The 11,376-nt window shown below is 36.8% G+C and overlaps 2 protein-coding genes across 4 annotated transcripts; one reads left to right on the top strand and one right to left on the bottom strand.

Annotated features, from left to right (window-relative positions):
* Positions 1 to 5,820: 5,820 nt before the first annotated feature.
* Positions 5,821 to 7,986, top strand: LOC111896695 (scarecrow-like protein 21). Of its 3 annotated transcripts, XM_023892671.3 has the most exons (3): positions 5,821 to 6,031; positions 6,123 to 6,166; positions 6,308 to 7,986. In XM_023892671.3, the coding sequence occupies exon 3, from the start codon at positions 6,354 to 6,356 to the stop codon at positions 7,827 to 7,829; it is 1,476 nt and encodes a 491-aa protein (XP_023748439.1). In that variant the 5' UTR covers positions 5,821 to 6,031; positions 6,123 to 6,166; positions 6,308 to 6,353; the 3' UTR covers positions 7,830 to 7,986. The 3 variants fall into 3 exon arrangements, with proteins under 3 accessions (XP_023748439.1, XP_023748438.1, XP_052621413.1); XM_023892670.3 differs by lacking the exon at positions 6,123 to 6,166; XM_052765453.1 differs by lacking the exons at positions 5,821 to 6,031; positions 6,123 to 6,166 and adding an exon at positions 6,179 to 6,203.
* A 53-nt stretch (positions 7,987 to 8,039) lies between these two features.
* Positions 8,040 to 10,610, bottom strand: LOC111896696 (probable WRKY transcription factor 20). The gene is made up of 6 exons (XM_023892672.3): positions 10,286 to 10,610; positions 9,699 to 9,875; positions 9,162 to 9,591; positions 8,935 to 9,061; positions 8,709 to 8,858; positions 8,040 to 8,629 (listed from the first exon to the last, which is right to left on the bottom strand). The coding sequence occupies exons 1-6, from the start codon at positions 10,466 to 10,468 to the stop codon at positions 8,254 to 8,256; spliced, it is 1,443 nt and encodes a 480-aa protein (XP_023748440.1). The 5' UTR covers positions 10,469 to 10,610; the 3' UTR covers positions 8,040 to 8,253.
* Positions 10,611 to 11,376: the final 766 nt, after the last annotated feature.

Raw genomic sequence — 11,376 nt, 5'->3', positions numbered from 1 at the left:
AATGAGTCACACCCCATGACTCACTACTCCACTCAGCTAACACGAAAATGGGGAAAACTCGGGGACTCGCGACTCGACTCGACGAGTCTGATGAACGACTCGCCGAGTCTGTCACATGCAAATATTATATACTCGATTTTGCTTGAATCCAGCTCATGCCATACATCGATCTAGGTTCTTAGGGCTTGATTAACACGTAAAGTTTCCAACTTTACGTGTAAATAAACACCAATGAAGGTTTTAGGGCTCAAAATGCACTAAAAGAGTAGATCTAGGGCTTTCATGCAATATGGATCCATAAAGGCAGTATTCGAGCTCCTGGATCTCAATCATGCCTAGATCTAAAGGTTAGTCAACTTATTACAAACCCTAATTCATACTCAAGCTTGGAAATGGCTCAATAAGGACTTTAATGGAGCTATAAAGGGACTATAAGCATGAAAACAGAGGGAAACTGAGTTATACCTCAAGGAAATCACTGAGATAACACCAAGATGTCTGGCCTCCTTCTTCTCTTCTTGATCTACTTTCCTTTTCTCTCAAAATCTTCAAGAGAACACACCAAATCACTTCAATCTCACAAGGAACAAGGTTTGGACGGTATAGGGAGCTCTAAGGGTGAAGGGGGCGAGCTTGGGGGCGCATAAGATGACTTAAATAGGGTGCAAACCCTTGAAATTTAGGGTTTCATCAGATAGCGGGGACTCGCCGAGTCGCCAACTTAAACGTGCTCCATATCCCGTCTCTACTCGGCGAGTCGGGCCTACAACTCGCCGAGTCCAAGGCTAAAAATGCAAAACACTTAGATAAATTTTACATACCAGGAACCAGGTGCTACAATTTTAAACTTCTTTTATATCAAAATCATATTCATCTATTTATTTAGGTATAAGTATGCTTTAGCGGACTTAGGACTACTACTAAATACCTTGACTCGTGTTCCTTGTTTGGTTGTTGGCTTAGGGTAGGATCACTAGTTCGACTGTCAGCAAAATCATAGTTATGCTCAATAAATACATATATGAATATTAAACCCATTTTTAAGGATTATACTTAAATTAGTTGCTTATGGTAAGTAATTGAGTCTTTTCTACAAATCAGAAACAGTCAAACAATCATGCTAATAAACTATAATAGGCATAGTTTAGAGGATTACTACTTACTATTTCTAGAACAGTGAAACATACATGAGTCAGTTCATTCATACTATAACTAGAACAGTAAGGAACATACATACTATAACTAGAACTGGAAGGAACATACATACTATAACTAGACCAAGAAGGAACATACATACTATAACTAGAACAGGAAGGAACATACATACTATAACAAGAATAGAAAATAACATATATACTATAACAAGAACAGAACAACTAGAATGTGAAACACTATTTCATGGCATATCAATATACTTGTTGTGTCACGTTTTGTAACCAGAGTCTCCTGGGAAGAGAGCGTGAGTTTGTGTAAAGATCTATACGGGATTGACCATCCTACACCTTGCTGCTAGCTACAATGGGACATGCAGGTCTACGGGTGACAAATTTCATACCATTTTTGACGCGTGAAGAACGTCGTGTTTTATACTAGTTAATCAAGCATGGTTATAACCTAATCACATTTTTACCTTAACTGAACTAATTGGTTTTAAGGTAGTTAGTGCTTCAGTAGGGTATTTTTACACCACACTACTATACATCTTCATTTTCCATTCATTCATACATGATATCCTCATATTGAGGAACGTAAACTATTTTTCTAGTAAAGATAGTCATAAACTTGGAAAAACATACATTTTACAAAAGAACAAGCATACAAAACAGTTGCGTCTTGGTAGAAGACTACTTTTCATTTAAGTAGAAAATATAGCATTTTCTGGAAAGATACAAACATATTTACTTTACATATACAAACCTTTTCGTGAAACTAATGCAAACATTTGACACAAAAATACTTATGAACTCACCAGCTTAAATTATGATCTACTCTTTCAAAATAACGTGTATTCTCAGGTCACCAGTAGATAGGTACAGATGACCAGGTTTTTTAGAAGACAGATCATATTCAAGACTCGTCTTTATTTTGATTACATATTTTTGGTATCTTACAACTTTATTGAAAACACAATTGTATTAACTATATTATTAATGCAATGGATGATGTTGTTGCTTATTTTACTATTATGCATTGTTATGATATTGTACATGACGTCCTCCGCCCATGAATGTTTCCGCTATTCTGGTTTGGGGGTGTGACACTTAGAGGTTATATTCACTAAATTCATGCCAATATGTTGAATATATTGTCATTTAGGACTTAATTTTGTCCTGGGAGCTAACTAGTGAAACATTCATCCTATATCGAACTCCAAATCGAATCACTCACACAAGGTGAGTTCATACCCCTACAAATTACAGCTTTATATGCTTTTAAATGCTTTTAAGGGGGGGGGGGGAAGACAAGTAGAACACGATATAATTGTGTTAAACACTTACATGTGAAAACATCAAACAAAAGGATTTCTTATACTCAAATACTTGTTAAAGCCATTTTAAAACTATTCTTAGATTTATGTTTTTATCAAATTCATATTCGTGTATCTATTTACATATAAATATACTTTAAACGACTTAGGACTATTGCTAAATACCTTGACTCATGTTCCTTGTTTGGTTGTGGGCTTGAGGTAAGATCACTAGTCCGACTGTCGGCTAAATCATAATTATACTCACTGAATACATACATGAATATTAAACCCATTTTTAAGGAACATACTAACTCGGGTGCTTATGTTGAACAATTGAGTATTTTCTACAAATCAGTAACAGTTCAAACGAACATACTAGTAAACTATAATAGATATAGTTTAGAGGATCACTACATACTATTTCTCGAATCAAAGAAACATACATGAGTCAGTACATACATACTATAACAATAACAAGAAGGAACATACATACTATTACTATTCATTTACAAGAACAAGACGAAACATACATACTATAACAAGAACAAGAAGGAACATACATATTATTACTATTCATTTACAAGAACAAGAAGGAACATACATACTATAACAAGAACAAGATAACAAAAATGTGAGATACTATATCATGGCATAGCAATTTCCTTGCTATGTCACGTTCTATAACCAGAGTCTTTTGTATGGAGAGCGTGAATTTGTGTATAGATCTATACTGGATTGATAATCCTATACCTTGCTGCTAGCTACGGTAGTACCTGCAAGTCTACGGGTGACAAATGTCATAACTTTTTCGACGCCTGAAGAACGTCGTATCTCACACTGGTCAATCAAGCATGGTTATAACTTTATCACATTTTAACCTTAAAATTAACCAGTTTGGTTATGAGGTAGTTAATGCATCAGTAGTGTATTTTATACAATATTACTGTAAATCTTCATTTTCCATTACATTCATACAATGATATTCTCACAAGAGAAATGCATACTATTTTTAAAATAAAAATAGTTTTACAAATATGGAAAACATTACATTATACTATTTCAATTACAAACTTACATTTTACACTTTATTCAAGGGAACAGAGCATACAAAACAGTTGATTCTTGATAGAAGACTACTTTTCATTTTAGTAGAAAATATAGGATTTTCTAGGAAATATACAAACATTTTCATTAAACAATTACAAACATTTTCATGAAATAAATACAAACATTTCACACAAAAATACTTGTGCACTCACTCAAATTTTATGTTGATACTCTCTTTCAAAATAACTTGTATTTTCAGGTCACCAGTAGACAGGTACACTGGACCAGGTTTTGAGAAGACGGAGCATGTTGAAGACTCTATCTTTTATTTTGATATAATTTTTGGTGTCTTACAACTTTACACAAAACACACTTGTATTAACTATATTATTAATGCAATGGATGTTGTTGCTTGTTTTACTATTGTGCATTGTTATGATACTGTACATGACGTCCTCCGCCCCCGAATGTTTCCGCCATCTCGGTTTGGGAGTGTGACAACACTGCACAATGATGAGTTTACCATAATACCCCTCTTCTCCAAAGCCAAAGCTGTTGGAATTTTGTCTTGGACAGCCCTCCAGATGAAGCATAACACCTTGATTGGAATCACCTTACTCCATACCATATCTGAAGTATCGAGCATGTTCCCATACGTAGAATCTACAATCTTCCTAAGAGAACAAACCGAGTACCTACCATCAACAGTTAGCTTGCTACTCCAATGGTCTAAGCCCGTCCCTAAGCGAATGTTGGATACATCACTAGAAAGGGTACTAACAGCAGAGTCTAACCCCAGGTCAGCAAGTATAGACTTCCAATTCCATCCATAATTCGAACCACCAATTCTGTCAGCTACAGTGCATCATTTCCTGGATTCTAATTCAAATAAGGAGGGATATTTTACCTTTAAACTCCCTGACCCTAGCTAAGAATCATACCAAAACAGAGATTCGTTCCCTGTTCGATCACCAATCTGAATATGTCTTGAACGTATATACCTTGCTCAAGCAGTGCCATTTTTGTTCTACCAATATTATTCCAAACTCCACAAGACGTTTGTGTAGAAAGATAATCGAAGGGCTTATTCGCTAAGTTGTGGATCCCATAAATCACCCGGGCCCAAAAGGAATGTCTTACATTCTTTAGTCGCCACCACCATTTCACAAGCGACCCAATATTTAAGGCTTTAATGGAACCTACTCCCAAACCCCCATCACATTTGGCTACTAGCACCTTATCCCAACTTACCCAGTAACTTTTCTTCCTTTCATCATACCCACCCCATAAGAATGGACGCCTAACATTCTCCAATTCTTCTGACACACCCAATGGAGCTTTGAATAACGATAGGTAATAGGTAGGCAGATTCCCAAGAATTGACTTTGTTAAAATCAATCTTCCACCAAACCATAGGGTTTTTAGATACTAAATAACTCATTATTTTTTGGATATTTTACGAAAAAAAATATTTTATTTTTTCATCAAAAATCTATTACAATTTGGAAACAAAAACTCTAATTCAAACTCTCATGATCGATTGTATAACACACATATACATAAACACACACACACACACACACACACACACACACACATATATATATATATATATATATATATATATATATATATATATATATATATATATATATAGGGTTAAGTTCAAATGAGAACACTATTTAATGTGAGAACGTAAGAATACTACTTTATGTTACTATTCTACTATGAATTTAATATATATCGTATTGTAGTAATTATAATATGAATGTATTCAATTTTATATTGTTATTCTACTATAAAATTTATATATATATATATATATATATATATATATATATATATATATATATATGTAGTAATTTAGTAAATTCTAATGTGAATGTTAAATATGTGATTGTTCATATATTCGGTGATGAATAATGTCATAAAGTTGTACATACAAAATTTTAATGTGAATATTAATGTGTGATTGTTCGTATATTTATTGATAAATAATATCATATTGTTGTATATACAAAATTCATAGTAGAATAGTAACATAAAGTAGTGTTCTCACGTTCTCAAATTAAATAGTGTTCTCATTTGAACTTAACTATATATATATATATATATATATATATATATATATATATATATATATATATATATATATATATATATATATATATATATATATATATATATATATACATATATATATATATATATATATATATATATATATATATATATATATATATATATATATATATATATATATATATATGTTAAAGTACATTGATATTCTAATATGTTTATACCTTCGGTTGGGGGTGCCGGGGTGGAGTAGTTGTCTAAAGTAAACCACATGCTCTCGTCCGCTCCACTGCGTGGACCGTCGACACACAGAACCTTCTTCCTCCCTTCATTTCCTTCCGCTCTATAAATGCAACTCAACTCAACTCACTCTTTGGATTATGTTACCTTCCACCTTCAAAATCACACCCATCACATCTCCACTTTCAACAAAAGGTATCCACTTTCAGTTGAACATTTCATCTCTAATTGTCAATTTACCTTTTTCTTATTCAGAAACTTCTAATTGGGGTTTTCTTTCTTTTAGGGTTTTTATCCTCTCCTTCGCTCACACATTGAGTTTGATGCGTAGTAATTGAAGTAGTTGTATATTTCTGTGTAGCCTAGGGTTGTTCTGAGTCACCAATTAAAGAGTGTTATCATGTTATTGTAGTTGCAGTCTATGGATCTGGCTTGTGTTATCTTCTACTCATTGATGTATGTTGTATGCAGGTATGAATCAAGTCGGATCTGAAGATATCTAACAGCTAGAGCCTGGATGGAAGCATCATCTAACCAACCCTATTACTGGAGGCCTACGCAGAACCTAAATCTATACTCGGGTGACGTAAGCCAAGGAAGCCAGTTTTCCAACAATTCTACTTCTTCAGTCAGCTTCTCCACAAATGGCAGCCCCGTATCGGTATCACTGCAGGAGTCTCACCCGGACACTGACTATAACTCTCAGGACGTGGACGATTTGCAGTTGAGGCTCAGAGAACTAGAAACTGTTATGCTGGGAACCGATGAGGATTTTCAAGACTTATTTGATGTTTCTTCTGCTTTGACTGCTGCTACTGCTTGGCGTGATGATGATTGCAGGACGATGAAAGAGATGATCGATAGAGGAGACCTGAAGCAAGTGCTTCTTGCTTGTGCTAAAGCAATAGCAGAAAATGAGTCGATAACCGCGGAGTGGCTGATATCGATGGTACGTCCTTTGGTGTCTGTTTCCGGGGAGCCCACACAGAGATTAGGAGCTTACCTGATGGAAGGGCTGGTGGCGAGACTATCTGCTTCAGGCAGCTTTATCTACAAATCTCTGAGGTGCAAAGAGCCAACGGGGCCTGAGCTCTTCTCTTACATGCACATGTTATACGAAGCATGTCCTTACTTCAAGTTTGGTTATTTGTCTGCAAACGGAGCCATTGCAGAAGCAATGAAGAACGAGGACAGAATCCATATAATCGACTTTCAGATTGCACAGGGCGGACAGTGGGCGACTCTTATCCAGGCTCTTGCAGCTCTGCCGGGTCCCCCAAGGCTAAGAATCACCGGAATCGATGATTCCAGAAACGCGTACGCAAGGGGCGGAGGACTGGAAGTCGTTGGACAGAGACTAACAAAGCTGGCCGAAGCATGTAAACTTCCGTTCGAATTCCAGGGATTGCCTGTTTCCGGTTCCGAGATCGAGGCTCGACATTTCAGGATCGACCCGGGGGAGGCATTGGCTGTTAATTGTGCGTTTGTGTTGCACCATTTGCCAGATGAGAGCGTGGATCCTCAGAATCACAGGGACAGAATGTTGAGGCTGATCAAGGGTTTGTCTCCAAAAGTGGTGACTCTTGTTGAGCAAGAAGCTAATGTGAACACTGCGCCATTCTTGCACAGGTTCCAAGAGGCGTTGAGCTACTACTCGGCTATGTTTGAGTCGATTGATGTGACTGTTCCCAGGGATCATAAAGACCGAATCAATGTGGAACAGCATTGTCTTGCTGGTGAGATAGTTAACATAATCGCGTGTGAGGGTGCTGAAAGGGAGGAGAGACATGAGCTTCTTGGGAAATGGAGGTCACGTTTTGCTATGGCGGGATTCACTCCGTATCCTCTTAGCTCTTATGTCAATGCCACCATCAAGACCTTGCTAGACAACTACTGTGACAAGTATAGACTTGAGGAGCGAGATGGGGCCCTCTTTCTTGGATGGATGAATCGAGACCTGGTCTCCTCTTGTGCATGGAAATGCAACTTTTAGATCATCTAATCTATATATAATTATATATTATATATGTGTTTTGTTTGGTACTTTGGTTTGATAGTGGACTAGTGGTTGTAGTATATCACACACACACACAAACACAAACAAGCACCTGTCGAATTACGTTTTTTGGTAATAAAGCTTCCTTCCTTCATTGTACTACTTGTAACAAACTTTTACCACAAACAAATAAAGAGTCCAAAAAAGTGGAGGATGAAGAATGTATTTTGCAATACACATAAACCTAATAATAAGTATACTTAAGCACTAACTATACCATGTTTACAAAACTAAATCATTTAGTTCGTGGAATACGTACATACATTATACATATCTGCTAATGGTTAGTTATTGCCTCCAATTCCAAAACATAGACACAAGGTAAGGCTCTGAAAAAAGCAAAAAGCAGCCAAGGCAAGTGTCATGGTCCCAACAGTATTCTCCCAATGTTTTGTGGATATGAATTAGAAGAATCATAGTTATTATGATGGGGATGGGGTTCAACCTCATTCTCCCTAGATCGATAGACACCGCCACCACCATAGGCATAGCATGCCGATTGAGGTTTGTAATCAGTAGAATTAACCACAAGATCAAGGGATACACCAATACCAACATCCTCCTCTGCTCTTGTATTCCTTAGATTCCCAAAAACATCATGACTTCCATTCCTTGCAATAGGCACATCATGATCGTGTTTCCCTTCATATGTGGTGATCACTGCTTTCGGGTCATGGGATGCCCTTTCTACATGTTTCCTAACCTGACATCCACCGCTTGTGCACTTGTAGTAACTCCTAACATAAAAAAAAATATATGTATATATATAAGTTATCAACCAAAGCAACATTAAACAACAGCAAAACACTCACACACCTGGGATTAGGATTACCCCGCACAACTTTTTGGCCATACTTACGCCAACGGTATCCATCGTCCAATATGTCAACCTCGCTTATGGTTTGGACAACCACACGTGGCTCACGGATAGGCTTAACCACCGGGGTTACATCATAATCCATTCGCCTGAGAATTGATACAAAATCACTCAATATGTATATCTTATTTTAACCAATATACTCACAAGTCACAATGTTATTACCTCCTTTTTGGATACGGATCATCATCTTCATCATCCTCATCACGAGTGTTGTTCTCATCCACTTGAGTTCCACTGGTGTCCGAGTTATTATTATTATTATTATTATTATTTGCTTTTGCTGAAAAGCCTTCGACAATAAAGGTCTAATCAGGATTCAGGAGGAAAGGAAGCAGCATCCACATTGAATATGAAGAAGAAGAAAATGCAAAAGTTACTCATCTGGTTACCTGGTTGAGGTTGACCAGTTATGGCCATAGATGATACTTTATCAGTAGCATTATGATGATCCTCCTCTTGTATAAGTATTGATGATGGATTGAGGCGACGGGTAGGCTGAGGTTTGGGATGATCATGTGTACCCTTATACACAATCTCTGTGATTTTCCCAGTATAACAAGATCGTTCAAAGATCTTCTTCACTTCACAGTTGGGATGAGTACACTTATAATAGCTTCTAGGAAATTCACTTCCTTTCACCACTTTCTGACCATACTTTCGCCAATTATATCCATCATGATCATCACCTGCAACCTTATGCCCCTCCCCCTCCACCCCATTTGCTAATGTTTCCTCTTCATTTGGAGCTGCATATAACTGATACTGACTTCTGTCTTTATTTGGTACACTACTTCTCTGGATGTTGTAACCTGCAGAAACCTTTCATGTAACCAGTATTATAATTTATAAATCACTCACTCCCACTCTTTTACAAACACCAAAATCGCCTTAAACCACATCCAATAAGTGCAAGAAAGTGAATATACCTCAAGTCCTAGAGAAGACGATCCAGTCTGTGGCTTAAATTCAAAGAAGCTGCAGTTACTGTCATCCAAGGACTTGCTACCAGAATAGTTGCCATTCAAGGAGAAAGCTGCAGAGCTGCTTAATCTTTGCACTGGTTGACTCTTAAAAAAAGAACCGGTGGTTGGAGAAGGCTCTGCCTACAAGATAAACACATACTCATCATCAAAAGGTTCAAGTATAGTTATACAACACATTAGCCGTTTGTAGAGATTACCCTAAACAATAGTGCACAATAAGCAAAATAAATGAAACAACAACGACAATAACAAATGAAGCTTGCAACCACAATGGATGAATACATAATCTAGAAAAGCTTTGGGAGAAGCTCGTTGCTTTCATGAATGATGATGGAGTTTATTTCTGTATTAACATACTCACTAGTCGGGTAAAATTATCCCACAAAAACTAGTAGGGCAACCAATCGCCTGACATTGTATTGTAGTATGGTACAAAGGAAGCTCCCAAACTATCTGGAAGAGGGAGTAGAAAACAAAAAGAAATCTAAGAATAGCCGGATCCAAATCAAAGTTTACAACTTGAATATTACCTTAACGTTGGTGAGGAGGACGGGGGATTCGAGGAAGGAGGTAGGGCTGAGACCTGGAGGGATGGTGATGCAGGAGGACCTTGAGATGGGAAGTTTAGCAGGTGACATGAGCTTATACCTAGCACCACCACCACCACCAGTGTTTGTATTTGTGGAGGAGTTGCAGGCGTCTTGGTCTTCCATGACTGAAGGCTACGATCGGATTATAGGTCAGCTGAGAGCAGCAGCAGCACAAGGAAGAACAAGGAGCTTTCACTTTCAGATTCAGTGGACGAAGAGGAAACGGCGTTTACGGACATTTCACACACTTAACGGAGATGACACGTACAAATTTATGCTTCCTTCAATAACCATTTTGTTTATTCTTTACCAATTTCACTTTATTTTTCTCTTTTCATAAAATGTAAGAAAAAAATCACTGTCGTGAAAATTCCGATTAGACCCCGATTAATCTCGGATTAATCCTTAGGCGCTACTTGACCGATTAGTGGGTGTCTAGCGATTAATCCATGCATAGATAATGAGTGAAACATTATAAAATGATGAAATTTTAATATTTTAAAGAAGTTTTATTTCAATGGAAACTATTTGAGACATGATTAGTGTTCCATTAATCATATTAACCTATTTTATTATCATATTAGTGGTATTTACGAATTTTGATATGATATTAGTCATATTTAATTTTTTAAAATTCAACAAATTAGCAATTAATGGTCCCCGATAAATCTCCGTCTAGCCGATTAATCCATTGACCCTAGTCCACCGACTAGGTAACGTCGAGCGTTTTTTACAACCTTGGAAAAAATACATTAATTTTAGACAAAATTTCATAAATGGTCTTAGTATTTTTCAAAATTTTCCCTAAAATAGCCCTTATGAAACCTTTTCTACATGGATAGTCCTTTTCGAGCAAACTTTGCACGTAAACAGTCTTTATCGTGGACGTTCGTTTATAAGTGTCGTTACCATGCCCTGTGTGCTTTATGCATGAGGGCATTTTCATCATTTCATCTGTGGTCGTCTCCTAACATTAAGGTGGCAGAGGGTTTGAGTTTCAGAAAATAATAATCATTATCCCTCCCTCTACT

This window comes from Lactuca sativa, chromosome 7, assembly GCF_002870075.4.
Source record: "Lactuca sativa cultivar Salinas chromosome 7, Lsat_Salinas_v11, whole genome shotgun sequence".
Classification (NCBI taxonomy): domain Eukaryota; kingdom Viridiplantae; phylum Streptophyta; class Magnoliopsida; order Asterales; family Asteraceae; genus Lactuca; species Lactuca sativa.
Note: the sequence above shows the minus strand (reverse complement) of the source record. Positions and strands in the feature narration are given on the sequence as shown.

Excerpts from the sequence above, each read along its gene's own strand:
- LOC111896695 (XM_023892670.3), top strand. The coding sequence starts at position 6,354 with ATGGAAGCATCATCTAACCAACCCTATTACTGGAGGCCTACGCAGAAC.
- LOC111896696 (XM_023892672.3), bottom strand. The coding sequence starts at position 10,468 with ATGGAAGACCAAGACGCCTGCAACTCCTCCACAAATACAAACACTGGT. Across the intron at positions 9,592-9,698 it reads CGTCTTCTCTAGGACTTGAG|GTTTCTGCAGGTTACAACAT; the intron begins GTATATTCACTT and ends GTTACATGAAAG. Across the intron at positions 8,859-8,934 it reads GATCCGTATCCAAAAAGGAG|GCGAATGGATTATGATGTAA; the intron begins GTAATAACATTG and ends ATCAATTCTCAG.